Genomic DNA, 27,745 nt, shown 5'->3' with positions numbered 1-27,745 from the left:
CTTCTGGGTGATGAAAGTAACGTCCCATCCGAGTCAGGCTGGGAGCCGAGCTTCCTGTCACTCTTTATAAATTCACTCCAATGAAGACTGCAGAGTTAGAGTCTCATCAAGATGGCAGTGAAGACATGCACATGTCAACCATGTCCCCTGGTTTCCAAAAAACTGTTTTCTCTCAAAGCTTTGACACTAGCATTCTCTTTTATCATCAAAATGTCTGGGAAAATCCAAGGCAACTCTTTTACCCAGAGGGGGCACAATTTTTTCACCCAAAGTTTGTTTTGCTAGAGGAAATAGTATCTCTCTAAGGAAGTCTCTGCAGTGCTGATTTGCATCCTCATAAAAGTTTAGAAAAAGGAGTAGGGATTGAAAGCTTGAACAATAAAGATTTAAAATATCATTTTTTAAAAAATAAGAGCAAATACCAAAACTCGCCATCGTCCTTGTTGTGGTATAACTGCCTTTTCCGTGGGTCTTGGGTTTCTTGCCATTCCTGGGACCTGCACATGGAGAGACAAATCAGTGTGGCAGGTCCCAGATTTTAGGTTGACCGCTCGTGGTCTGGTGGGGGTTCCTTGTATGGCCACTGCTAATTCTTGGGGACAAGTAGAGTATCATTCTACCTAGGGATGGGGCTCAGGTCATGAAAGTCCTCTGCCTTGGTCATGCCGAGGGCTTCCAAACACCCTGTTTGCTCCTCTTTCCTGAACTCAAGACAGACTTCCTAAGAAGTCTCTCTCACTACATCACCTCCAAACAGTCAGAAAGTACTTTCCCTCCCTGACTCCTCCCGTGAATCCCTCTCTCTCTCAGCCTCCGCTCATTTCCTCCCCTACTTCTGCGTTCCTAGTTTCAGGAACCCTCTTCTCCCTCTTAGCCCCCAGGTGACTGCCCTAAACCCAATCCTACCCAGGCCTTCACTACACTGCCATCAAAATGATCTCTGATGTGCAAACTGGATTATGTCATTTCCCTGCTTCAAATGCATCCATGGTTCCATTATTGTCAAGAGAGAGTGAAGTTGCATCTCCTTAAAGAAAACCTCGGCCTCTGCCTTCTTCTCCAGCTTGTCCTGGCACTCGCTCACCCCACCCCTGCCCTCACCATTGAATCTCATGTTCCAGGTCTTGCAGGTCTTTACTTCCTGAAAGATGCACCTCACGCCACCTCTGGATGTCATTATGGTGTCCCCTCCATCTAGAACACTGTGCTTCTCTCAGCTCTGTCACCCACTCATTCATTCTTACTCTTTCCTCCTAGAAGGCACTTCCTTTGAGAGGCTCTGCCTGGCCTCCTGCACCCGCTGCCCTACATCTGGAGCAGGAACCCTCCCTCGAGCACCCATAGTTCCCCAGACACTTCAGTCTCAGCATTCAGCACCCTGTGTAGCTACTGTGTGTTTGTTGCTAACCCTCTTTGGATTTTCAAGTGCCAGTTGAGCTCAGGGGGCAATGGGGCTGGCATTGTGCATTGCTTTCCATTATATCATCAAGATGATCCACATGTCTTGGCACAGAGTTGGCCCATGATGACTTTCTGCTGGTTTAATTAATGCTATCCACGTCTGCGGCGCTGATGTGTCATAGAATCGAGTCCTAGGGTTCATGGGCCTCTTCCTCAGCCTGCTCTTTAAAGTGCAAGCATACTGTCAAGGCAATGGGCCCCAGAGGCACAGAAGTTTAATGAGATTTTTCCATGGAGGAGCTTGAATTGAGAGCCTGGTCACCTCTGCTAGGACAGCAAGGCAGAGACCACCATTCAGGCTCCCGGCTTCAGGCTGAGGCAGTCAGATGTGTTATTGTAACATGGCAATTTTATAATTAAGCGATAATTACATTTTCTGCAGTGTGTAAGGGAAAATAAATGTAGTGTAAATCAATATGCTATTGATTCATGGAAGTTTGCCTTTAAGTGTGTGCGCCTGAAATTTCAATTATGGCTGAGATTAGACCATCCGGCTCTCTCTATTCATCTCCATTCCTAAAAAGTAGTGACAAAATCGACCACCTGCATGGAGACAGTGATTGTGCAGTTCCTGCCGCTTCCTTCCCGCCTGACAAGGAGGTGGGAGCAAGTGGGTGACCCTCAGCAGTACCGCTCTCTCTCCCCAAAACCTCTGCTCAAGGACAGCTTGGTGGCCTGGAGCAGGACAGGCCCGTTACTGGCTAGGGACCACGGCTGTGCCTCTCCTCCTGTCTCATGTCTGCCCCAAAGCATTGATATATCTGTGACACTTTGGCTGAATGTGCCCACCAGGGAGTATTTCTCTCCCCCGTCTCTGGTGTCCCTTTTTTGGCAACTCTGATCATTCAGGAGACGGGGCGGAAATACCAACTCATGCGAGTTCATTTTCTTACCCTAGGGTCTCTGGCTATTGGCCTTCCCTCTGATTCTACCCTGCATGGCCAGCCCAATGTCACAGATTCTGGCCAAGGTGACTAGGATTTATGTTGGGAAAGATAAAGGATACTTCTGCGAGGAAGAGAGAACACAAGCAGAAGAAAAAGTGACAGGTATTGTCCAGGCCTTATTGGTTCATGGTTTGGTCAGTTCTTTCCCCTTCTGGGGGGCGGGGATTCAGCTCCCTGTTCTCTAAGGGGCATCTGAGGTCACAGCCAGGTTTATTCTACGAACTCATTTTGCTGTTTCTTCCCTATTCCCTCTCTTCCCCCCTCAGCCAGCACATACACGGCTGAGCTCTGATGTGTACCAGGCACACTAGCCTCTGGAGGACGAAGAGAATCAATCAGAGCGGTCCTGCCACACACAGCAGGGGGCGCCAGGCCACGGTCAGGCAGCCTGATGGATGTCAGGGCTGAGCACTGGCTGGCTGCTTCCGCTTTCCCAAATGCGTTGTGTTCACTGTATTGATTTCCATTGCCTGGTGGGCCCTGTGCTCCTGTCTGTCTGAACAAATTGCTTTTCCTTTCCCATCATCCTCTGTCCCCTATCTCGCTTCTGACAACAATGCTGTGACCACTGTGTCATGACACTTTGCATGGACCTGCACAAATGCTCAGAGGAATGCCACAGTGCCAGCCTCACGGCCCCTGAGAGGAGCAAGTAACATGTTACTCTGCTCCTTGAGACTTCTCAGGACCGCCTTCCCACTCCTAGGCAGCAACAATGCTGTGACCACTGTGTCATGACACTTTGCATGGACCTGCACAAATGCTCAGAGGAATGCCACAGTGCCAGCCTCAAACGGCCCCTGAGAGGAGCAAGTAACATGTTACTCTGCTCCTTGAGACTTCTCAGGACCGCCTTCTCACTCCTAGGCAGCAAGGGGTGGGTTGCCAGGGCTTAGGTCCTGTGCCAACTGGGAAATGCCAGTGCAGCTCTGTGGGAAGCTACTGACCACACAGCCAGGCCCCACCAGGACATGCTCCCCAGGGCATCAGAGACACACTTACTCCACTCATTCCCACATGCTCAAGGTGTCATTGCGAGTTCCTGGATGTGTGGGTGTCCAGATCAGTGGGCAGCCCTGAGCTGAGCTGATCATCCAGGTCCTTGCCTCAGTTTCCACATTTATCCCAGAGGTAAACTTTTTCCTCCTTGGTCCCCTGCCATCAGGGGAATTAGGAGCCACAAGTTGGAGTCTCCTGCTCTCCACCTATCTTGCCAAGTGGAGGGTTGGCTGCTGGTCTGCACCCCACCGTCTTCACCAATCCTGGGTACCCAGGTTCACAGCCCTAGACAAGCCTCCTAGAGGACAGACACTAGGTTGTACCACCCATATATTCCCCCGAGCTCCCACCTCACACGCTTCATACGGTACACATGATAGATGTCTACTAGATGCCAGCAGAAAGGCACCATGGGAGTGGGAGGTGGCCCCGTGGCCACACCCAGCTGTGAACAGGAAAGGTTTGCAGCGAGGCCCAGAGGCAGGTGGGACAGGATGCTCCTGCCTGGAGGGCTTCTGGGTGAAGGCTTTCCCCAGCCGCCCCGCAGCCATACCCATCTCCCCAGCGCCCTCTCCACTCCGTGTTGCCCCAAGGGTTCCACAGGCGGATGATCTCTTCCCAGCCTGTCTTGTACTGAATCTGCAATGAAGACCGGAAAAGGAACGTGTCAGGGCTCTCTGGCTCAAGTCAGCAGAAAGGGAAAATGAATGCCGCCGCTTTCTCCCTCCGAGGACTAATTTAACTTCTGACCTCATTTGGCTACAGCCAGAAAAAAAAAAAAAAAAATGAAAAGGATAAAAAAAAAAAAATCAATGACTCTCTTGCTGCCTGCATGGACTTAGAATGAGATAGAGGGAAAAATGGCCCTTTCTTCTGCTCGGCCCCTCGCAGGAGGTGCAAGGTCATCGGGCTGTGCTGGTGAAGCTGGGATTTAACAGCAGATAAACAGCAGGGCTGCTGCTTCACGTTGCAGAGGAGAGAGCTTAATGGGTCCCCAGGTCCAAGCCCTGCGGCAGACAGCATCCCTATCCTATGGACAGAGCTTGCGCCCCTGCCAGCGGCTGGCTGGAAGCTGATGGCGATATTACAAGTGAGGAGGGCTGAGGAGGCCGATGTGGTCAAGAGGGCACTGAAATGGCCAAGGCTAGCTACCTCACCCTATGCCCTTGTGCAGACAGCTCTGCATAAGGGTAGCTGACCCACAATGGCCTGAGCTTCCCTCCCTCCCTCCTACCCTTCCTCCTTCCCTGTCCATCATCACCCACTTCAGACACTGCTGCTGCCCCACTCCCCTAAAGCCAGAGGGCGGGGCTGTGGGAAACTTTCAACGGAACAGCAGCAAGCCTTTGGACCTCCATTTCCGGAGCCCTGGAGCCCTTAGTCTGGAGAAGGGAATTAAAATTGAGCTATCGCTGGGCTGTTGGTGTGCACTGATCCTGCGTGAAGAGATGGAGGGATGGGGAAGGGGGAGCCCACATGTGGATGCAAATCTCAGAGCTGGCATTTGTCCTCCACCTACAGTTCTCAGGGGCAGATGCTTACAGTGACTTTGTCCTGCGGAGGAGGAAACTGAGCCTCAGAGAGGGTAAGCAGTGTCCCCAAGACATGGCGAAGAGGGGAGAGGCAGGATTCTGGTCCTACCCACTGTTACTTTCTAAATCTCAGGCTCTGAGTTTTGAAATTGACATAGACAAAGGTCTCTTCTTGAATGTGGCCGTGAGCTTGGCCTCAGATCCAACACCTGAGCACTTGGCCAGGCCTGTGTGATCACCAGCGGAGCATTGCCCAGAAGGTACAACATTGTCATACAAGGGCCCAGCCATACGGAAGGTACCCTGGCTTCCAGTGCCACCACACAGGGCTCCACACCCTCTGCCCCATCCCCAGGCCTTGCACGTCATTTATCATTAGCTGCCAGCACCTGGTAGAGCCCACTGAGCAGGGACATGAGAAATGGTTGCCTGGTGGCCCACAAAGTTTAATGAGCCACTTTCAGTGCCCAGTGGATAGTCGGAGGCCCTGTTGGGCACAGGAAGGAAAAGCGGCCAGTGATTCAGAGGGGCTGAGAGCAGAGCTAAATGAGGCATGCAGATAAACACTCACCCCCTTGCCCAGGGGAGTCACTGCTAGAGCTAGGTGCATAATAAAAAATGCCAATTTCATTTATCTTGCTGTCTGTGTCCTGCCTAGAGGGAGGATGAGCAGATTAAAAAGCATACTGCATTCATGGGCTGGTTTAATCTTAGCACTTATGGCTCAGAGTTAGAACCAACCCCTTCTCTCTCTGGAGGAGAAATCTTTAGCCAAGTTCCTGGGTCTTTATGTAACTGTGACTGCTATGACAGCACCCTGCTGGTGATCACAGGGGCCTTGGCTAGGAGCACAAGGGTCACCTTCGCCACCCTGGCAGCTGCCCATATTCCCAACAGTTGCCACTGGGCCAGAAGTGACCCTGTGGTTCACCCTAGGAAGATAGTTCCTCTGAGGGCCACTCGTGAACATTAGCTCCACTGGCCATTAGGAGTTACTTCTGGAACAAAACAGTTTCATGGCAAATGATAGAATAAAACCAAGCAGTACTTTCAAATGCAGATCTCAGAGCCTATAACAATTAATATATACCACAAGTCTCCAGGAAGGGGAAATGATGAATTGTGTTTTCAAAATGAATTTGGAAGACCATTTTCACCAAGGCTCTCCCAGGGTAGTTCTGAGAGCGCACTCTGTGGAGTGTCAGTGGTTCATAATGGCAAGGAGGGATGGGCCCTGCAGGACACGTGAACTTGGTCAACTGTCAGCCCATGTGAGGTGCTCTGTTCAGACCACTTGTTCAGCCTATGTCAGCACAGAGATCACAAATCAAACATGGGTCTTTCCCCAAATCTGGAAGCAGTGCCAATGTCTTTTCAACACAGGAATCCAGACAGTACAGCCAGTGATCAAAGCTGGCCCATGAGATCAGACCTCTCTGTCCCTACTGTTTGCAAGTCCGACAGTGGCATCAGCTATCCCCACTGAGGATCAGGGAAGGGAGACCAGAGAAGCCGGAGCGCGGTTGAAAAGTCAGCCATCCTAGAGTGGTGGTGATCAGAACCCTGCAGGCCCATGCTCTTCCTTGCACATAGGAAATGCCTTCTAGGCTCCTCAGACATGTTCTATGACAGGGGATCAGTACTGTCATCTTCACTGCCTAGGGCAAATCCATTCATTGGCTCAGGCAAGTGCACTCACCTATTGATCCAACAAGCATTTATTGCAGAGGAAACATTTTGTTGCTGAATTATTTTGGGGAGGCAGGCAGGAGACAGGAGATACTGTCCCTATCCTGTGAACTGGGACACTCACCAAAACATGAAATAATGGAACAATGGGCCTTGCGTCAATGGACAGAAGAGACAGATGGACAGAGAGAGAGAGGCAGGGAAAGTTTGAGACAGCACCTGACATTCTCCATGACTGGTTCCAAAAGCCATCAATGAGAAATGCACCCTAGAGTTTAGAACTCTGTCTCAGCACTTAGAAGACATTATCAGACCTCAAGAGTTGTGGGAAACATAGAGACACGGGAAGGAAACCCTCACAAGGCCAGGACGTGTTGTAACTGCTCTGCTGTGGGATCATCACGGACAGGTATTCAAGAGACAGGAGGGCCCAGGTGGTCATTTTACAAGAAGCTGTCTTTGTGACCTTGCAAAAGACATTTCTCCCATCAGGCCTCATTTTCTTCCTTTATGAGCACTTAGGAGCAGAACAAGCTGCACTCCACCAGTGTTCTCTAGACATATCTTGCGGCACAGTGAGCACACACATTTTGTCTACCCACAGCTGGCTCTTGCGTCAGAAGCCTGTGGTCAGATGCGTCCTTCCCACCCTTCCATGAGAGCGAAGTTTCATCTGCCCATGTGACAGCCAGCTGGATGGTGCATGTCCCAGCCTGCTTGGGCCTCTGCGTACCTGCAGGTCTAAGATCAGGCTAAACAGATGTGAGAAAAACTGGCGTCTGCTTCTGTGGGTGCACAAAGGACCTTGGGCTGGGAGATGAGGGGACCTGGAGCAGCTGTCTTGGGCTCACAGGTAGAAGCACCTGACTGAGGATGGCAGAGTCATCTACCAGTCTTGGGCCACCTGCTTTCCTGAGAAAGAAAGTCACTATCATAAGTGCCTAAGGCTGGGAGTAGCTTGTAAGTCACAAATGAAATCTGTTTCAGGGTAAAACCTCTCCCCAGAGTCAGCTGGATAGTTCATTCTACCTCCTTTTGGGGTAAGCCCCAGCTTCTAGCTAGGCACTGACACCTGGGATCACTTCAAGGCAAGAGAAAGCACTCAGAGGGCCCCTGGCAAGAAGTGCATCTAGAAACTTCTGGAAGCAACTGAGTCTGCCCTTTGAGGATGCCATAGTGGGGTGACGGTGGAAATCACTAGTGTCAGCTTTGTGCTTGTTGGAGGAATGCACTTCTAGCTCCTGTTTGGTAGAACAAGACACAGGCAGAAGCCAGGAGAGAGAAGACAGGCCAGCAGCCAGCCTCACCTGCTCTGCCCCGGTCACTGTGTAGGCATGCTGACTCACCAGCCCGTTCTCGGTCACCTCCGACTCGTCTGTTGGCTGCAAAGGAGAAAAGCAATCTGAGACCTTGGCACAGCCCTCAGAGCCCCGGGTAAGATGGAGAAACACAGCTCAGATGGCAGCAGGACAGTGGGGTCCTGGTCCTCCCGAGGGCACATGCATTTGAACTCCCTTCCAGAAAGACAGAGGAAGGTAGTCATGAGGTCAGGCTCTGCGTATTTCATGCCCAGAAGTTCCTGAGGACCTGGGATGCTCACTTCACCAGCCACTTGTCACTACCAGGCACAGGCTCAGCCCAAATCCTGTCTGCCAGGTGGATTGCAGAATACCCTAGGGCCCCTGGTATGAGGAAAAGGGTCCTAAAATGCAGCTGTGGATTCTGGTGACTGTTGGGAGCCGCCGACACCGGTCGCCTTACTTGGCGGACGTAGGGCCTGTGGGTGGGAGCGGAGCCTGAGCTAGATTGCCCCTCCCATCGAGTGAGTCAAGTTGGCGCCTGCTTCCTGCCCCCTGATTGCCCTGGCGACTTAAACAACCCGCTCTGTAAGATAGTCTGCCTAGCAACAACTGATGTTAGCCAATCAGCCCGCATCGCGCGCTTTGAACTGATTGGCCACTGTTACCCTATAAAAGTAAATGCCTCTCCCGCCACAAGGGAGAAGCACAGAGAGAAAGCACAGAGAGAGATAGAGAAAGTCCACCGGCGAGAAAGGGCTGGTGGCAGAGAGGAGGCCTCGCGGGGCCCACGCGGAGACAAATAAAGGCAAGGTTGCACACCGCCAGACTTTGTCGTGTGTCTTTCCTGCCGGCCGGGAGCGACCCCGACATTTGGTGACCCGCAAGGGGACTGATCAACCCCGAGACACGGCGGTGGTGTGCAACGCTCCAGCGTGGTGCTGCCGGACAGGTGAGTTGGGGATAAGCCTGGGCTCTGGGTGGCGCGCACCTACAGGGCTTTTAGACTCCCCTCAGGCTCACGCGTAGGTGACGGGTTCTCTAAGTCATACGCGGTGAGTTACAGCCCTTAGAGGTTGAGGATGGGTAATTTACCGAGCGCAGAGGCGCGGCCCTTGGTAAAGGCCCTTAGGAAGCTTTTAAAAGCTAGAGACCTCAGGGTAGGTCAAAAAACACTGGAACTATTCATAACAGAGGTAGATAGGGTGGCTCCCTGGTTTTTACCCACGGGGCATTTAAACCTGCCGTCATGGGAGAAGTTAGGCGGGGACCTCGCCTCGGCGGAATTGGGAGGGGATATTTCGCCGGCTATTCGCCCCCTGTGGGAAATGATACATGCGTGCCTTGACTCCTATGCCGAGTTGCGCCGCGAATTGTGTGCGTGCGCCGCCCGAAAAAAGCAGAGAGAGGAAAAAGGACCCCCAAGCGCTCTCTGGCGGGGAGGAGATAGAGAGCCATCCGCTCCGCCCTGGAGCTCTTCTCCAGAAGCGGCTCCCCGCCGAGAGGCCGCTACAGGGAACCCTCCCTTCTCTCAGCCGGCACAGGAAGTGACGCCCCGTTCCACTCTGTCGCGACCGCCATCCTATGACGTTGCGCCGCGGGGCGGACGGTATTTTCATGGGTGGCTACTCTGCCGAGCAGGCTGAGAAAAACGCCGGTTGAGGAAACGGGGGCTGGGGATTTAGCTTAGCGGCATAAGCGCCTGCCTTGTAAGCAGGCAATCGCGAGTTCGATCCCTGGCACCGATAAAAAAAAAAAAAAAAAAAAAAAACGAAAAAGACCAAAAATAAAAAAAAATATAATAAAATAAAAAATAAAAAACAAAAAGGGGGAGTAAGCCAAGGCCTGCCTCCAAAGGCGCGGTTATCTATGGCATGACAATGGATGGGCCCGGATCCGGTGGTTAGCTGGAACCGAGGCGCGGTTTGTGTTTTTCTGCAGGAACCGGGACGAAAACCACTGTGGGTCCCAGAGAGGTTGACGTGACAAGTCCCTCGACTGAAGATCAGGCCTGTTCCACCAGGGGCCAACCGCAGACCCAACAACAAGATGAGCCCTAAAAGAACTGCAGGACAATCCCTTTTTGGGGAGCCTGGAATGGCTTGCTCCCCTATGTTTTACCATTGTTAGGTCCCCTGTGCTCCTTGCTTCTGTTCTTACTTGTAGGACCATTCTTGCTCCGATGGGTTACATCATTTATTAATGGGCGCCTTGCGGCGGCCCGGCGTCAAGTACGCCTGGTTGCCCGTGCAGCCCTGGCAGCAGCCCGTGATGGGCACAATGACCCCCAGGCCTACGCATGGCTCGCTCTGGCCTACGACCGGGTCTAGGTGTGGCGGGTCTTCCGCATTCCTTCCCTAATGACACCACACAGCAGGGTAGGTGAGTCAATGACGGGTAAGAGCGTGCCTCCCCAGCATGACTCGACCTAAGCCAGGCCCTACCCCATGGCGCACGAAAGCCGCTGGATTACTAGAATCTGCCCAGATCTAGATGCCTCTCCCAGGGGATCACACGGAGGGGCATGAGTGCATGCCTATGTGCATCCAGGTTCCGTCCAGTTCACTCCTGGCCCTGGAAAAAGGACGAGGGTCTCAAGGCCTTGGCAGACCCGGGGGCGGCCGACCAGGGTCCAAGCCAAGGGCCTACGGTGGGCCTCAACACAGGGCATAAGCCTCTGCACTCGATCCAGGGCGGGCTGCGATGCATACATTCATTCAAAGTAAATAAAATAGGGGGAGATGTTGGGAGCCGCCTACACCGGTCGCCTTACTTGGCGGACGTAGGGCCTGTGGGTGGGAGCGGAGCCTGAGCTAGATTGCCCCTCCCATCGAGTGAGTCAAGTTGGCGCCTGCTTCCTGCCCCCTGATTGCCCTGGCGACTTAAACAACCCGCTCTGTAAGATAGTCTGCCTAGCAACAACTGATGTTAGCCAATCAGCCCGCATCGCGCGCTTTGAACTGATTGGCCACTGTTACCCTATAAAAGTAAATGCCTCTCCCGCCACAAGGGAGAAGCACAGAGAGAAAGCACAGAGAGAGATAGAGAAAGTCCACCGGCGAGAAAGGGCTGGTGGCAGAGAGGAGGCCTCGCGGGGCCCACGCGGAGACAAATAAAGGCAAGGTTGCACACTGCCAGACTTTGTCGTGTGTCTTTCCTGCCGGCCGGGAGCGACCCCGACAGGTGACATTTCAGATTAGGGTGATACCACTCAAAGCCCCCATCTTGAAAAAGTTCAGTGTCTTGAGTATGATAATACATGCCTGTAATTACAGGAGGTTGAGGTAGGAGGATCATTATGAGTTCCAGGCCATACTGAGTTCAAAGCTAGCCTGAACTACATAGCAAGACCCTGGCTCAACAACCCCTCACAATAAAAGAATTATAAAAGTTCAGGAAACCCCCCAGGGATACAGAGCCAGCTGTCTCAGAAGAGACCCACATAATTCGGAGGATCATGCAAGCTTTCCGCAAGGAGATAAGCCGCCCTTGTGCAGCCTTTAGTGTCAGCAGGAATTGAGGATCTTTGCAGAATCAGGGTGAAGCACAAAGCAGCTCCATACCTAGTAGAAGCAACTGCCACCTCCTGCGTCCCTTAATTACCTCCTTGGTAACTGTGGACTTGGTGACTCCCAGTGATGGAAAAGTATATAAAGGCTTTGGAGTTAGCAGATTCAAACCCTGCTCAGCACTTTTCAGCTGTGTGATGGGGTGATATGACTGAGCCTCTCTGAGCCCCTTCTCTCCTTTGGTAAGTAAATTCTGTACTCTCCATCTCAAAAGGAGGGCTGTTGTAGAAGTCTATGCAGTGACCTCAGCAAAGCCCACCATAGGTGCTCCAGGGAGAAATTCCTTTCCTAGCTACCTGAATGACCACTTTGGGATGAGCAAAACAGTGCCAGGGGCTCTCTGTCTACTCACCCCCTTTGGGGTAGCACAAGTCATCAGGTAGCCTTCCTCAGCTGCCATCTTCACCATCATCAGCAGGCTGGATGGAGAGGAATACAGGTTGGCCGTGGTAACCACCCCTCCTGTGAGGTCCACCAGGGCGTCAGGGAGGTAGCCATAATGCAGGTGAGAATAGGATCCCAGCAACCTGGGAAGGAAGGGTCCAGATTAACCCTTGGGGTGTCTGTGGGGAGCCTCTCTGGGAAGGGTGACTACTCACTGATCCTCTGCTTCTTGCTAGGTGAAGGACTTCTTGACCCACTCTGGGCCATGGCCCAGAGAATTAGTACAGCACACTTCTGCAGGTGTCTGGATGAGCTGTAGAGGGGGTAGTCTTGGGGTTTATGTCTGATTCCTTGCTCCTTCCTCTCTGGCACCGTTTCCCTACTTTGCTTCTAAGATGCCATGAAGTCAGCAGTTTTGTTTCATCTTGCTCTAATGCTGTGATGTTACTCCTGGGAGCCAGCCAACCATGGACTGAATCCCCTTAAAACGTGAGCCAAAATAACCCTGTTGGTCATGATATCCCAGTGAGGAAAAGCTGTCTAATATACATGCCCAACACAGACTACGTGGGTCCAGTTCCTGGTCTCCTCCAATGAGACCTCCATCTCTGACAAGGAACTAAATGGTGTCAGTTCTCTTTGCTTCTCTGAGGAACAAGACAGCAGCCCTTGCCTTCCTGGGCTGCATCACGGTTAATGAGTATATTTGCTTTATACAGAAGACATACAGCTTGCTGCTGTCCTTGTGAGGAGCAGTAGGTCACCCTGTCCTTCTCCCCCTAGACTTATCTGTCTTCCACAGCAGCCCTTGGACACCAGGGAACATTCTCGGTGGAAAGGGTTGTCAATGGAAAACTGTTAAGTATCCTTATACCCTTATGGGAATAAGCAGATCACTGTGGAATGGAGAGGATGGGCCAAGCCATCTGAAGGTTAGGGGAACTTTCCTGGAAGGGCCTAGCCTGAGTCCCAGTTTACCCAAATAAGGAGAGTATATGGTGGAGACTTAAATAAAATAAGGCAAGTGATATGATTTTAGGGCTCCAGGAGGTTGAGACTGAGCTCGAGACTAAGACTTCTCTGGACAGCCCATTTTTATTAGGCCCAACAACAAAGGGTGGGGAAACTGAGGAAAGTGTGGGAAATGAGCAGGACCTTGGGAGTCACTTCAAAGACTTCTCCAAGGAGTAAATTATGCCAATTTAGGAGAAACATCTTATCTCCAGGATACCATTTATGGGAGGAGTGTGACTGCAGGAGTGAAATTCCTTCAGCTGTAGTCTCTATTTAGTTAGTTAGTATTAGAGCCAAGGTGTCTGCAGCTGTGGCCTTATCTTGCCCTTTGAGGTATCTCAGGCTTCACAGGCCACTACAGGCCTCTGCCAGGACCAGTGATTCACAGAGGTTCACTTACTATGAATCAGCTCTCATCACCAGGTAAGGGGCCAAGGCCTAGGACAGACTCATAGATAAACATAGAAAGCCAATTAGTTAATTTTAAATCCTACTCAGAGCTGATGGGTAGTGGTCTCCAATAGGAGAGCGGCTCAGGTATTCTAAGGGGAAGAGTCAAACTGGGGGGCTCCCAGAGCAAGCAAGCATGGTGAAGCTCACCAACAGTGGGCCTGAGAGCAGCCTATGCTCCTCTAGAAGGAGGGAGATTTCATCATTCACAATGATACCGTGGAGCTGGGGCCAGATGAGAGCAGACCGGCCTTGAGAGCTCTAGTTTCTGTCACTGCAGTGAGTGGTGGCTTCCTGTGGGATCCTACAGGGCAGCCAGAAAAGGCTAGGAAGGGCAGGGAATAGAAGCCCAGTGGACAACAGACCCCGGTGCGGGCCACGGACTCACAGCTGCACTCACCTCTGCCTCTGGGACTCAACCTTTTCACAAGGGCCTTGTGCATTCCTGTCCCTGAGGGGCAGCAAGGGTAGGCAGTGTGGAGACCCCTTTCCATGGATTTTCCTGGTACTTCGAAATCAGACGGGAGTCACAGGCCTGGCCCACCCTGACTGCAGCCTGTAAATGGGATTTTGACTATGGGTGACAACTTTCCCTGCCCTGATGTTTGCATTTCATCTGGAATGGTGGGGGCAGATTGGATTATTCTGGAACCCTTGGATGGTTCTTTCTCTCCCTGCCCCTGCTTTGCTCATTTTCTCCTTGGGGAACTTCTCTGGTTCTAGTAAATTCAGCAAATACCTACTGAGCAGCCACCATTAGAAGGATATTGCACCATGCATGAATGCAGAAGGTGGCTTAGAAAGCCTGTTATTAAAGAAAGTTAATGCGGGTGTGATGGAGCCTGCAATCCTTCCGCTGAGGCAGGACCAAAAATTCAGTACCCCAATGGGCAACTTAGTGACTTATTGAAATCCTGTTTTTAATTTTTTTTTAAATCGACTAGTCAGGTTCCTAGAAGAAAGGACAATTCTTCAATTATTCTTTAGTCATTAGCACATGACAGGTTTATCTAACTCATTTTAAAATTGATTTTGTGCCAGGCCTGGAGATCTACATCTGTAATCCTAATTGCAGGCTGAAGCAGGAGGATCACCATGAGTTCGAGGCCAGTCTGGGCTTGTTACTGAGTTCAAAGCCAGCCTAAACTACAAGCAAGGCCCTGTCTCAAAATAACTAAATAAATACAAAAATAAAGCTGATTTGACACTGGCTTCTGACCTTATCCTCTGCTCTTCCTCCCTGTGGCCCCAGTAGTGACTGGTACCAGATTCTTATCTTTGGAGTGTTTGCTGACTCAGTGGGGTCTGAGTGCCTTGCTCCTCACATTAACTGGGCCTTCTTGCTCTTGTTCCTAAATCAGGGCTTTGCTGAAAATTCTGGAGGTTCATGAGGTCCAAGGGTCCAGGACCCACTCCAAACCCTCCAGGTCCTCCACTGTCACTATCCTTCCCTGACACATTTAAGGACCTGCCTGGTTGCAAACACAGCTGTGCTAGGGTCATTCCAAGGAAGAAGCTGGGGGCTCTGTCCCCTTCCTGACTCAATGGCTCTGGGCTTCATCTAAGGCCTTGCACTCACACCATTCTGCAGACAACACAGAGACACTCCCAGACAACCCTGCCTTGTTTTCTAGAACCTTCTCTCATTGTCTACCCACAATGCCCCCAAGCTGCTCCAGCAGCAGCTGGGTGTCATGACAAGAGCTATCTCTTTCTTTTGCAGGCAGGAGCTCACATAGCCATGGATGCTTCAGGAACACAGCAACTCTTCTCTGCCCTCTTTGCTGACAGGAAATAGAAAGGAAATGAGAGGGAGAAGCCTGTTCCCTGCAGCTGTCACTATGCCTTGTCACCTGAACCGCGGAATTCTGGGAGAGCCTGTCCTTACCCCTCAGCCTCAGCGTCCTTTTGAGGGAATGTCTATCTGCCTGCAGTGATATGAAAGACAGAAAAATCCAGACATCTATATCTGAGCCAGAGAGGATGCTGAAATACTGCAATTCTTACCTGCAGAAATTCTACAGAGAATGATACAAAGCCTACCAATCTTCTAGTTTTTGACAGCTGGGGGGAAATTCCCACCTACAATTTTCTTCCCTCCACTATTGACCCATTTGGCCAATTCATTTCCAGACTCCATGGCTGCAAGGATAACTGCAAGTCTGCATATGAACTCAGCTGCCCCACATGCTTGGGGAAAAGAGGCGGTTTCTGTGGATAGATGACGTCTCCACACTGTGGCATCCACCAGTTCCAAAGGAGGCGAGAAGACAGACATCTTTGCCTGCAGGACTGGCAGTATCAAGAAGCAGTGATTAGAGAGACAGACATGACTAGAGAGAACAGTTCTCACCCCGGATCGACCATGAGCAAATCATTTCACCTCCCTGAGCCTCCGTTTCCTCATCTTTCACAGAAGAAGGCAGAGATCAGTGTTCGCAGAAGTCCCTGCCAGCTCTGAACTGCTGTCATTATACTTAATTCGCTCCCCCATTCTGTAACTGCCTACTTTGGATGGGTAGGGGCAAAACTTTTAAAACAGCTTTAATAGTTCGAAGCATTTTATCCTCTGCTCAATTTCCTTAGGCAGCAGAATGTGGATTCTGGGTCCACTTTCCCATTTCTTTTCAAGCCGAATGATTGCTTTAGGTCAGCTGTTAACAAAATGGGGTCAAAGTCATCATTTCATTCCGCAAGCTTTCTAATTCTCCCAGCAAACCTCCATGCTACCCCCTTTTACATAAGGAGCAAACCGGGCCCTGCCGTGATGAGGGTGGGATCCACATGGGAGAGATCATGGCGGTGTTTGTGTAGGTAGCTGAGGAGTGAATGAACCTCCCTAGATATGTGTGCGGGTTCAATAGCCCTGGCTCTTACCTGGGCTCCATTTCCCAATGCTAATGAGTACCTCTTTCTAACACCAGAACCGGGCCTCAACCTTCAGTTTTGTAGAAAGAAAGAGTGCACGTGAAGCTATCTTGAAGCCGATGTTGTTTAGATTGTGGCTTCCAGAAGGACGGAACAGGGTGGACCATGGTTTCCATCCTACAAGACCCAGAACAGTCCTGCTAACGGGGTTCCCTGGTCAGGTGTGCAGGGACTGGGCATGTTCAGGGTAACTTCTGGCACCTACTATCTCTCCCTGCTTGGAGGGAAGCTCAGTTTCCCATTTGTGAAGTGAGGGTCTGGTTAGGGCGCTCTCAGAAGTCTCTGATCCTTCCTCCTGCTCATTCTTCCCTAGGGTGTGGCCTGTAAGCCAGGACTTCACTCTGGTGGGTCCCTCACTATCTCCTCTCAGTGCTGTCCAGGTCGTGTGTGTGTGTGTGTGTGTGTGTGTGTGTGTGTGTGTGGAGACAGGGTCTCACTATATAGTTTGTGCTGGCCTTGAACTCACTATGTAGCCCAGGCTGGCCTCAAACTTGTAATGATCCTCCTGCCTCAGCTTTCCAAGTGCTGGGATAGCAGGTGACCTTGTTAGAAACCCGCCCTTGGACTCTGCAAGACTGCATTACTGATTTTCCCCTTCCCCATGATATTATGCCTGAGAGATCCTGCTCCTGTTCACTTCATTTTCCATCACTTAATTTAATTGTCCTTCTCCTGCCTTTTCTTCCCTCCCACCACACCCCCATCCCATCCTTTTATCCTCGTTCTTTTCTTTCTCCACCCATTTCAGGATGTGTAATGTACACCTTTTTATTCCTATGTGTTCTTGTAAAACGCAAACTGTGCTCACAGAGCTTCCATTTCCATAAGTAGGGCTGTGTTTTATTGCTCAGTATTTCTTGTACCATTCATGCACCACCTGGATTCTGAGGAAAACCCAGGTTGCTAAACCTGTGTTTTCTAACTGTCAAGTGGCTCTCCCCTGGGCTGCTCCTGCGCTGTGGTAGCTGAGCATGCTGGTGATAGACCCTGCATGCCACCCCAGCACCATTAGGAACAGCCTCGGGCCTGTCCCTTAGGGTCCCTCTGGCAGCGTCCTCACCAGGGGTGAGATGTGCATGTAACTAATCTAAATGCTGTCATCTGGCCCTCCAGGAGACTGCCTTGGAAATATGCCCTGCAATATTCTTTGAGGATTCTTGGGACCCCAATTCCTAGCAAATACTTGGCATTATCTAAGCATCTTAACTTTTAGAGTCAGATAGGAATGGAAGGATGCTTTATTACTCTATTTACATTTTTTCTGGCTGTGGAAAATCTGAGCATCTCTTCATCACCTGGGAAGGTCCTCACAGCAGTGCCATCTTCCCTACACACACGTGTATGCATAGCCCTGCATGCATCCGACTGACACAGCCTGAGAGGGTCTGACCCAGCACTAACCACAGCGCCTGCCATAAGGTGAGATGCTCCATAAACACCTGCTAAGCAGACGCAGCCCTGAAGATCAAGCAGGACACATGAATCGGGATGCTTACAAACTCTTACATTTGCCTTACATTGCCAGGCAAGCCCTGAGCACTGTTGGCCAGAGAAGAACAGGGAAATCCTGTGCTGCGCTCCTGCACAAATGCACCTTCACTGCTGTCACACCGGAGCCTCGGTTTCCTGGACCTCAGTACGAAGCATTACACCATGGCCTCTGCTAGTGGGCCCTCCTCTTGCTCTGCAGAATCCTGTCCACCTCTCCAGTCTTGCTCACATGCCACCTCTTCCTACCGCCTCAGCCTGACTCTGAGGGACAGGAAGCCAAGGCATTTTTTGACTGAGATACTGTACAGTTGGCCCTCACTACCTGCAGGCCTGATACTCATGATTCAATCAGCTGCAGATGGAAAACACTGGAAAAACTGTGTCTGTACTGAGCATGTGCACAATTTTTCTTGTCATTATTTCCTCAACAATACAATAGAACAGCCATCTGCATAGCATTTACATTGTATGAGGTATTATATGTAACGCAGAGATGATTTCAAGCATATACAAGTTATATGCAAATACTGAGAGATTTTACATAAGGATTTTGAGTATCTGTGAATTTTAATATCCTTGGGTAGGTCCTAGAACCACTCAGATAACCAAGGACAAATGCATTTCAGCTGGTCTCTTATATTAGCATAGCAACAATACTGTCTGTGCATAGCTTTACTTGGTCCCTGCCTGGCCCATACCTTGCTCTGTGCCTCAGGGTCCCTACTGATGGCCCTAACACTGACCCTTACACACAGAGATGGTTCAGTGAGGATGCCTAACCAGGTGGCAAGGGCTCTCATGCTCCAGCGACAATGCTTGCACTCAGAAGGGTTACTCAGAGCTGCAGGGCCAGCTGGAAGGGAGCATCTGCTAGGGCGAGTCCCTGGGGGAGCAGAGCTAGCACTGAAACTCGGTGCAGTGAGGCAGACTCGTACTTACTTGGCATAGGCTTTCTCCAGCAAGCAGGGCCAGAACTCCTGGTTGCCACTGCAAGGATGCACAAAGACGCATTTGTTGCCCATGACAGGCAAGCGGTCATCAATCACCACTTCCACCCACTGGCCACACTGCCAGAACTGGAAGAGAGGCAAGCAGGTCTTAGTAGAGTCAGGGCAGAAGGGAGCTTCTGCAAGCCTCCAACCTCATCCAAAAGATCCTCACAGTTGCCATATGCCCTCTGACACAACAGACTAGATCCAGAGCAAAATCCCAGGTTAGTTGACCAGCCAGGGGACAAGCATGCCATCTCCACTGGCAGATGGGGAAAATGAATGAATCAAGGGAAACTCAGACAGGGAGGAAGCAAACTTGAGTTTTACTTTGCTACTAACTCATTCAGCAAGTCCTATTTTGGACACTCCAATAGGTTCTCACGCACAAAGGGAAGCAAGGGGGAGGAGCCACTGAATAGCCAAGGAGAGCAGTGGATTACAACAGCCTGAACAGCCTGCCAGACCTGAGGGCTGGGGGGAGGTGGCAGGATGTAGCCAGGTAGGGAGGACACAGGGAAGGCATCCCAGATGGTGGGGACCACATGGGCCAGGGCCTGGAGGCAGAGTGATGTATGCAGCGCGGGGGGACCGTGCAGGGACAGCCCCCCTGTAGCACGCTTATCCTCACATCACGCTGGCCCTCTCATCACAGCACAGCAATGAAACTGGCTGGCACTGCCACCACGAAGAGTGCAAATGAGCCAGATGTTCCTCTCCAAAACAGACTGTTTTCATCTTTAGCATTCAGCTCTAAATGGTTCACCTGGGGACACTGCCAAATGAGGAACACTCATTACAAAGGCCAGCCTTTCGAGTTGCTTTGCTGGCGTCCCCCGTGCTGGAGAGGCAGCAGGGCTGCTGGCTTCAGGCCTGGGCCTTGATGAAGGTACATTTCCGCTGGCGGGGGGCTCTGCTGAAGCTGGGTGCATGTGGCCTCTTAGGCACATGTCCTTTTCTGCAGCTGGATGTTTCAGACCCTAGGCTGTCATGGCCAGCTGAGGACATGTTTCGAGAGAAGCAGAGAGACAGAGATGTCGGCAAAAATGAAGAAAGGAACGTATCTTCACAGTCGTTAATGAGCAGAAAGATGTGGGTGGTGAGGCTGTAGCAGTAGGGAAACTAGACGTATCTGGGAAAAGCATGCAAGATGCCCCAAGTGCTGGGCGCGTTGCAGAGAGCGCTGCCCAAGCCTGGAGTGATAAGGAGTGACCCACAGAGGCCAGCATGCAGCTGCTTTGGGGAGCTGTGTGACTTTCTTTGTTACCCAGAGGGGCAGAGTGTGTTCTCTCTGGACTACTTGTCCTAAAGTTGCTCCTACCAATGCTGGCAGCCCGGTAGGGATCCTAGGAACAGCTCACTGGGTTCTCTAGTTCAGTCCTCAGTGTGGCCCTTAGACCAGCAGCAGTGTGGCAAGGTGCCTGGCAGACAACCTAACCCAGGTGTAGTTAGACTTCAAGAGATGAGCACAGGAGAAAGGAGGCCCAGAAATGAAGAGAAAAACGTAGCTAAGCAGAAGGAGACTGGGCTTTAGATGTAAAGGCTCACTGCTTCCCAGGCAAGATTCTTTCTTAAAAAGGACCATCTGGATGTATTCTGGAGATAACTGAAGACTCTAGAGAGACAGAGAGACAGAGACAGAGAGACAGACAGACAGACAGACAGAAAGAGAGAGAAAGAGAGAGAGAAGCTCACAGAGACTTGCAGTTTGAAAGTATATGCTGCATACAAAATCGAAAGACTAGATTAACAATGGAGCTTTTTTTGGGCAATTTTGGAAGCTATGAGGCAATGAGACACTGGGAATTTTGAGGAAAAGCAATCTGATCCAAGAAGCCTACCTGTAGCCAAAATATCATTTGTGAGAGCAAATGAAAAATTCTCATGTGATCTGAGAAAAGCACACAAAGAACTACTTCTAGCTAATAAAGGATAAATTAGAACAAGGAAATCAAGACAGGGGAAAGGGAGAAGCAGTGGTAAGAAATGAGCTTAAACATTCTTTTTATAAGAAAGATATCTGTACAGTGAAAGTGAAATTGATAATAAACAGGTAAGTGAAAGCTTCAGCGGGGTATTAAACAACAGGAAATAGCAATATGAATATCAGATAAAGAGAAATTCAAGGCCAAAGGCACTAAATATAACAAATGGACATATTACGCAAGTTATATTTTAACAAAAAGTCAGCAAGATCATAAACCTTTGGCCTCAAAGAGCCCAAGAGGAAAGCATGCAGAAGCAGAATACCCAAAAGCCTAAGATGATTTCACAAATGTGAGAACGAATTTCAACTGTTGTTTCAGTATTTTATAAACCAGGCTAGTTAAGCCAAGATAAAACAATTAGAGATAATACAATCTGCTAATTCACTATGTGAAACTCATGACTGGGTATTTTTGTATATCCCTGACCATTGGTAAAAACTGTCCTGGACTGGACCATAAATAAAATTACTTTAATAACTTCTGCAAAGGTAGATATTTTACAAATTAGAGTCTCTGGTTATGATTTAATAAGCTAAAACTCAGCCACCTAAACATTACCACCAAAAGAAAAGTTAACCACTGGAAAACTGAATAAACTTTAAAGAAACAGCCCCAAATGTATGTCAAAAAACAAATTGAAATTAAAATTTAAAATTAATAAAAGTGAGATGCTTCAGGTCAAAACCAATAAATATAGATAAGAGCCCAGAAGAACATTTATATTCTTACAAGCTTTTGATCATTAAAAATGAATAAGAATCTTAACTGTAATTTCACAAAAGAAAAAGGAGCCAAGAGGAAGTAAAAGAGAATTAATAAAAATAAAATTTAAAGTAATTATATAGAAAACAATACCTTAAAGGAAAAAGAAGAGAATGAAAAATGAAAACCAAAAATTGATTTGTTAAAAAAATACAAGTTGGTTGAACTGAGAAAAACTAGATTAAGAAAAAATAGAAAAATAAAAATATAGCACTGAGACTGAGAAAGTAAATCTAACCACAGATTACTAGAAATTAAAAAAAAATGTTTCACAAAATCATTTCAAAATTCTATGGTTAGAAAAAAAAAAAGGGCTGATTTTGCCAGGATAATAAAAATTTCAAGGACTCATTTGAAATAAGTGGCCCAAACAAATTAATAGCTACTTAATGCACTGAAGGGTTAAAGAAACCACATTCTAAAAGGAGGTGGGACTAGATAACATGATGATTGTGTGACTTTATTTCTATCTCGTCTATTTTACTTTCAAAGGACAGATAATTAATGATTAGCAAATTTTATTCAAATTATTTCAAATTTAAAAAGTAGGTTATAATCAGTTTGCTTTCAAAAGCTAGCTCAAATGTGATAAAAATCAGCTAGAAAGTAATTTTACATATGATATAGGTATAGAAATTCTAATAAGATTAATCTGGCAGCGTGTCAAGAAAGTATATGACAAAAATCACAAGCAAGATTTTGACTCTGTCACTGATTTAAAATTGTGAAGTCCTAATTAGTATGAAAGGCAAAAGAGCAAAATAAGTTCTATAAATATGAAAAAGAGAGACAAAATCAGTGTTACTTGCAGATGATATTGTTAGATTACTTTAAAAAATCCAGATTCTACTAAAGAAATGGGAAATAATAAAAGAATTTAGTAAGGTGGCCACAGTGCAGTGTATAATACACCACAGCATTTGTTACTTCCAGCAAACATGGCTGGAAATAAGGAAAAACCCAAACACTTCACTTGCATCGCTATAAAACTGAAATGTATTTGCAGATAAATTTACCGAGAAAGGTATAGCACCAATATGAACACATAAATGTAACATTTTATTGAAGGCCATAAAATTAGTTCTGAATAAATAAAAAGATATACCGTGTTTCTGGAAAGGAATAATTAAAACAATAAAAATGTAATTTTTCCAAATTAATACATAAATTTAATGCGGCTCCGTTCTATATCACAGTGGCTTTTCTTTTTAATTAGACAAAGTGATTTTACAATTCCCATGGAGGAATAAATGCACGAGAATTACCACGATGAAGCAAGTAATTAACAGAAGGAAAGCTCCCGCCCACTGCTCATGACTGCCTATCACACTCTTGCAATCAAAATATGACCTGGCTCAGAAACAAAGAGAGACACAAACTCCAGGATGGTTTCAAGGTTGTGGGTCGACTACTCTTTTTTTTGTTAGTTGTCCCTACCATTTCTTATTTCAGTGAAACCATTTAACTCTCGTCTCCCCTAGGGTGGTCAGGGCATAAGCCTAAGTCTCATTTTAGTGGTAAGCAGGGTCATTAATACACAAGGGTCATTCTCACGGCGGGCTCCCAGGCATGGGAATATTAGACTCTCTTTTGCCTCACAAAGGGCCCACCTTGGAGGACCACTGCAACTCACGTACCCGAAAGTGGAAAATCCCTGCATACTGGTGTGAAAAGCTTTGGTTCATCAGGATCTTCTGCAGACACTGAGGGTTCTGGGTCAAGGAGCCCAGTGCTGCCAGGAACCAGCAGTCCCCTAGGAAGAAAGAAATAAAGCCATGAGACACAAACTGGACATCCCTGAAAGCTCCACCCTTGATCTCACATGTCCTGGCCACCAATATCAGGACACTTTCTTCTGAATAAGAGTTGAGTGTTTCTTGTCTGCAATACTCGGAATCAAGAGAGTTTCCAATTTTTAATTTTTTTTTTAATTTTGGAATATTTGCATGTACATAATAACTTCTCTTGGGGATGGGATCCAAATCTAAACATAAAATTCCCTTGACTCATAGCTATTTTATACATACAATGTGAAGGTAATTTTAAACAATATTTTTAGAGCACCTGTATTTTGACTGTAATCTGCCATATGAGGTCAGGTGTGGAATTCTCTACTTCTGGCATCATGTTAGTGCTCAAAACATTGCCGATTTTGAAGTATTTTGGGCTTGGGATTCTTTGATTAAGGATGCTTAGCTTATCAAGAAGTTTTGCTCTCTGTGGCCAATTCCAAGCAAGACAGAGTAAAGGCAGCAGTGGTGATGGGTGATAGTATACTGAGAGGCGACAGGGGAGCCCCAGCCAGGTTTTGGCAAAGCTGCAGGTTTAACTTCCTCTGGTTCTCTTTTCACCAGAGGTAGCCAGAGCTATAGCCATAGCAAATTTTGCACAAGTGGCAGGTGGTACTTGGTACAATTATGAAAAACAGACCATAATTTTCTTTGTTTATCACAACCCATGCAGGGGTGTTTCTAGACCACACAGGAGTTCTCTCCTGTCAATGCTTGGCCTTGAGTTTCTCCTTGGATATCACTGTGAACCTTCTGGCATATGCTTATCTCCTTCCGTGTCTGTCGTCTTCTTCAATGTCACTATTTCTCTGAATACTATTTCATATCAGGCACTGTGCTTGATATAGAATTCACAAAGATACCTCCAGAGAGGCCCTTTCTCCATTCAGGTGAAACCCTCATAAGTAGATACTGAAGTTGGTCCAAGACAGTGTGATTTCCCAGAAGAAGTCCAAGCCCAGGAACTGAGAGGGAAGATGTTGAGTTCTTACCTGCTTTTCCTTGTTGGATGTCAAATCTACTTGCTCCTTCTAGGATGAAGTGAGGTTGACCCCATGATAAATCCTTAGGAAAAAAGAAGAAACCCTGTGAAGATGTTCCATGCCTTTGTGTCCCACTATGGTATCTACAGCATCATGCACTTGGTCTTTGAGGGATAGGTGTTAACTCTTAAATAGATGCTTAAATTTTTAATTAGGAAATTTCCCTTCATTCTCCAGAGCTTACCACTCTCTGGAAAGCAAGGATCTAAGGGATGTATATATAACAGACAAGACAGGCAATAAATGCATAAGCGAACTACCAGAGCAGAAAACATAAAAAAAGACTCAGGGTCATTTATCAAATAGCCCTTCTGGTCCCAACAAGCAAAAATGAATAGGATACACTTATTAGATGAGACTTCTCTAAACATAATCAAGTACTCTAGTTTTTTATAATAAAGCTTTTTCTTAGGGTACGGTGTCCTCAGCAAACCACATGGGCATTCTGAACTCCAGGTCCAAGTCCATAAAACACAAGCCACCTGTTACTCAGATCTGTATCTTCCCGGTGGACCACTCCAGACTGTCTGGAAGACCCCATCTTTCCCCAGTCTCCCATTTATTTGCACCTCCCACTAACGAAAGGGGACACCAAAGGATTCTACAGTGTAGGGGGGAATTTAGGGAACTCTCAGCAGAAAAGAGATGTGTGAGTTGCTGGGGGAGCCCACCAGGCACTTTGGGGGCACACTGAGCTGAAGGTCCAGCTCCTACCCAATCATGCACAAGCCCTCTAGGTTTGTCCCCTACTAGGACCCCACAGGATGACCCTCAGTGACCTCTCTGTGGAGCTCTTCCAGATTTGCACTGTGTACACTTGCATAACTTGGTACATGTTATTCTATCATTTCTCTTTTCAATGAGAACATTGACAAGTTCTCAGAGAGCAGGCTGCACAGTGGGAACAGATTCATTTGCTCAAGAGCCATGAAAGCTCAGAGTTCTGTGCCTGGGGCTCCTGCCAGACCTTCACAAACAAGGTATAGCCATCTGCAGACACAGTGTCCCAGTGTAGGGAGGTGTGCTCTCACTCGCCCTTCTCTGTCTCAACAACTAAGTGACCCTACCAGATACCAGGGGAGGCACATAGCGGCTCTTCCAGGACAAGGAGAAGGGACTATCTGCCAAAGCCCTGCCAGGCTGAACTTGGGAATCTCCCAATCTTCCTGGAGCAAGCAGGAAAAATGTCCCATAAGGCTTGGCAGTATGTTTGATTCTAAAATAACTTGAGTGCATTTTAATAACAGCTAATTGTTCGCTTTCTTCTGCTGGAATAAAGGAACCACATGACTCAAAGGAGGTCCACTGTTACGAGTGGGGATCTATATGATCTTTTACTCTTAGGAATTAAAAAAGACAGTGGAGGCTCTGTGGTTTCTGGAACAAGAAAAAGGGCGACAATCTTGATGCCACCCAGCTCTTCTGAGGCTATAATGCTGGCTTCCCTCCTCTACCCAGGAAAAGTGCCTTGGAGAATTGCTGTGCGACCCTGTTTTGACTTTTCTCCTCTGAGTCTTGGAGATGTTAAGCAAATTCTTCTTCTTTGGTGAGACTAAGTTTCTCCATGTGTATAATGGGAACAAAAGGTAAGGAGTGTTGGGAGCCTGTCATTTAGGTAACCAATGTTCAGCACTAGTCGCTGTATTCCAGATTATTCACTGAAGGCTCCCAACAGCCTTGCAAAATGAGACAAGCCCATTCTGCAAAGGAGAAAGGATGTGAAATATTTAGCACAGCATCTGACTGGGTACATGTTCGATAAATATTGATTCCCTCCTTCTGTAATCTGCAAAATTAAAAAGGCTATGCTCATGGATAAACCCATAGCCTTAGGTGCATTCATTATTAAACAAGACAGAATAAAAATGGGAATTAAGCTGTCAATTCATGGATATTAAAAAGAAAAAACAAAAGCCTCAAAAAATAAGAGGAAGAAAGTGATAAAGAGGACAGTTCATGAATTATAAAACAAATAAGAAAACCAGCAAGATTAATAAAGAAAATAAATTGTACTCCTTGGGCCGGGGGATTTACTAAGACCCACCCTTTGGCAAAGAAATCCCAATAAAATGGTAGAGAAATCCCAATAAAATTAGAACTATTATTGAACTTTATGGGTATAAAACTAAGATGTAAAATTTGCTGTTGATCAATTTTAAAATACTAACAATTTTCTGACAAAAATTAATATGACTAAAAATGGCTCGAATTAGTAAATAACCTGGAAGATTAGTTACTTTGGGGTAGTATTTTTATGTTATCAAAGAATGTTGCCCTAATTACCTGTAAGGATTTCTAGGTACTATATATGCAGTTTTCCTACTGAGTTCACACAAACTTTCCATGAACGGGCAATTTCTATGTCATCTATAGTTTCAATGTTAAGAAAAAACAATACTGCTACCATTTAAGAAAACAGCATAGCCTTGGTTCCCAGCCTGGAAGAGCACACACACACACACACACACCCTAGACTCATTTTGAGTACCATCAAGTAGGATTTGCTGTAGGATTGCAGAATGCAGAGATGGTTTCATACCAGGGCATCTTGTAATATGATGCATAGCACTTGTATAGGTAAAAGGGGGGAAAATTTTTCCAAAAACTACTAAGAAGGCATTTGATGACTACACATCAGCTTTCTATGATTTGCTAAAATAATAAAAGTTATCATTAAAAGACAAAAAAATTTGCGAAGTAGGAACAGAATTATTATTTTAATGTGATGGAAATTAAATGGCAACTATTTCAAACTTGAAATCAGTTGTCAATATCAAGGTCACAGGGAAACACTAGAATCTTCTGTAGCAAAGGTGGGGGGCCGAGCATGAGCTTCAGAGCTGTGATAAACCACCCCAAACAAAGAGAAGGAAGGAAAGACTGGAAATGACGCCCAGATGTGTTTTAGTCAACCAGGCTGACTTCTGGAGACAAGGCCCACAGAGAGCTGCAGGTAACTGTGGCTGAGCATGGAAATGCCCTGGCCCCGGGCAGGCCCCCTGGGCATGCCAAGGACCTGCAAAAGTCAGCGTGATGAGATCCTGGGCAACCAGGCTGACCTCTGCTGGATACTGGACTCTGGGCCAATATGAAGCATCACAGACATGCAGAATTCTGCCTTCCACAACTTTGAATTAGGAGGTCAGTCAACCAGAGGTAGAGTTCAGGGTTGCCATGACTCCTTGGGTGATTCTGAGGCCCTGCTTATGGCAAGTGAGGAGGTTCAGAGACCTCAAGTGATGCATCCCAGCCTATGCAGGAATCAGGCCGTCTGTCTCCATGGTGCCCTCTCTGCCCCTCTGGCTGTGCCACCAGTGAGAGTCTTCTCAGTTGTGTTTTCTGATGCTGTGAAATAGCCTGGGCCTTGGAGGGCTCCCAAATGCTCATTTTACAGCAGGAAGTGGTGATGAA

The 27,745-nt window shown here is 47.9% G+C and overlaps 1 protein-coding gene across 12 annotated transcripts in view; it reads right to left on the bottom strand.

Moving 5' to 3' along the window:
- The window catches only part of Capn13 (calpain 13), an 80,986-nt gene that overhangs the window by 27,798 nt on the left and 25,443 nt on the right, over window positions 1–27,745 (bottom strand). For 11 of the 12 annotated variants that reach the window (XR_010040907.1, XR_010040908.1, XR_010040910.1 and 8 more), the window contains 7 exons: window positions 24,284–24,356; window positions 23,139–23,254; window positions 18,702–18,838; window positions 11,848–12,022; window positions 7,936–8,010; window positions 3,961–4,046; window positions 423–497 (listed from right to left, as the gene is read on the bottom strand). Coding sequence is in view for 7 of the 12 variants with exons in the window: in XM_063230285.1 (XP_063086355.1) it covers window positions 423–497; window positions 3,961–4,046; window positions 7,936–8,010; window positions 11,848–12,022; window positions 18,702–18,838; window positions 23,139–23,254; window positions 24,284–24,356 (737 nt within the window). In the remaining 5 variants the exon portion in view is untranslated. The remainder of the gene's footprint in view (window positions 1–422; window positions 498–3,960; window positions 4,047–7,935; window positions 8,011–11,847; window positions 12,023–18,701; window positions 18,839–23,138; window positions 23,255–24,283; window positions 24,357–27,745) is intronic. The other variant, XM_063230330.1, reaches the window with a different exon arrangement.

Source organism: Cavia porcellus, unplaced genomic scaffold (assembly GCF_034190915.1).
Source record: "Cavia porcellus strain 051 isolate PalLab524CR breed Dunkin Hartley unplaced genomic scaffold, mCavPor4.1 scaffold_1, whole genome shotgun sequence".
In the NCBI taxonomy this organism is placed as follows: domain Eukaryota; kingdom Metazoa; phylum Chordata; class Mammalia; order Rodentia; family Caviidae; genus Cavia; species Cavia porcellus.
The sequence above is the reverse complement of the archived record's forward strand: the minus strand, read 5'-3'. Positions and strand labels throughout refer to the sequence as shown.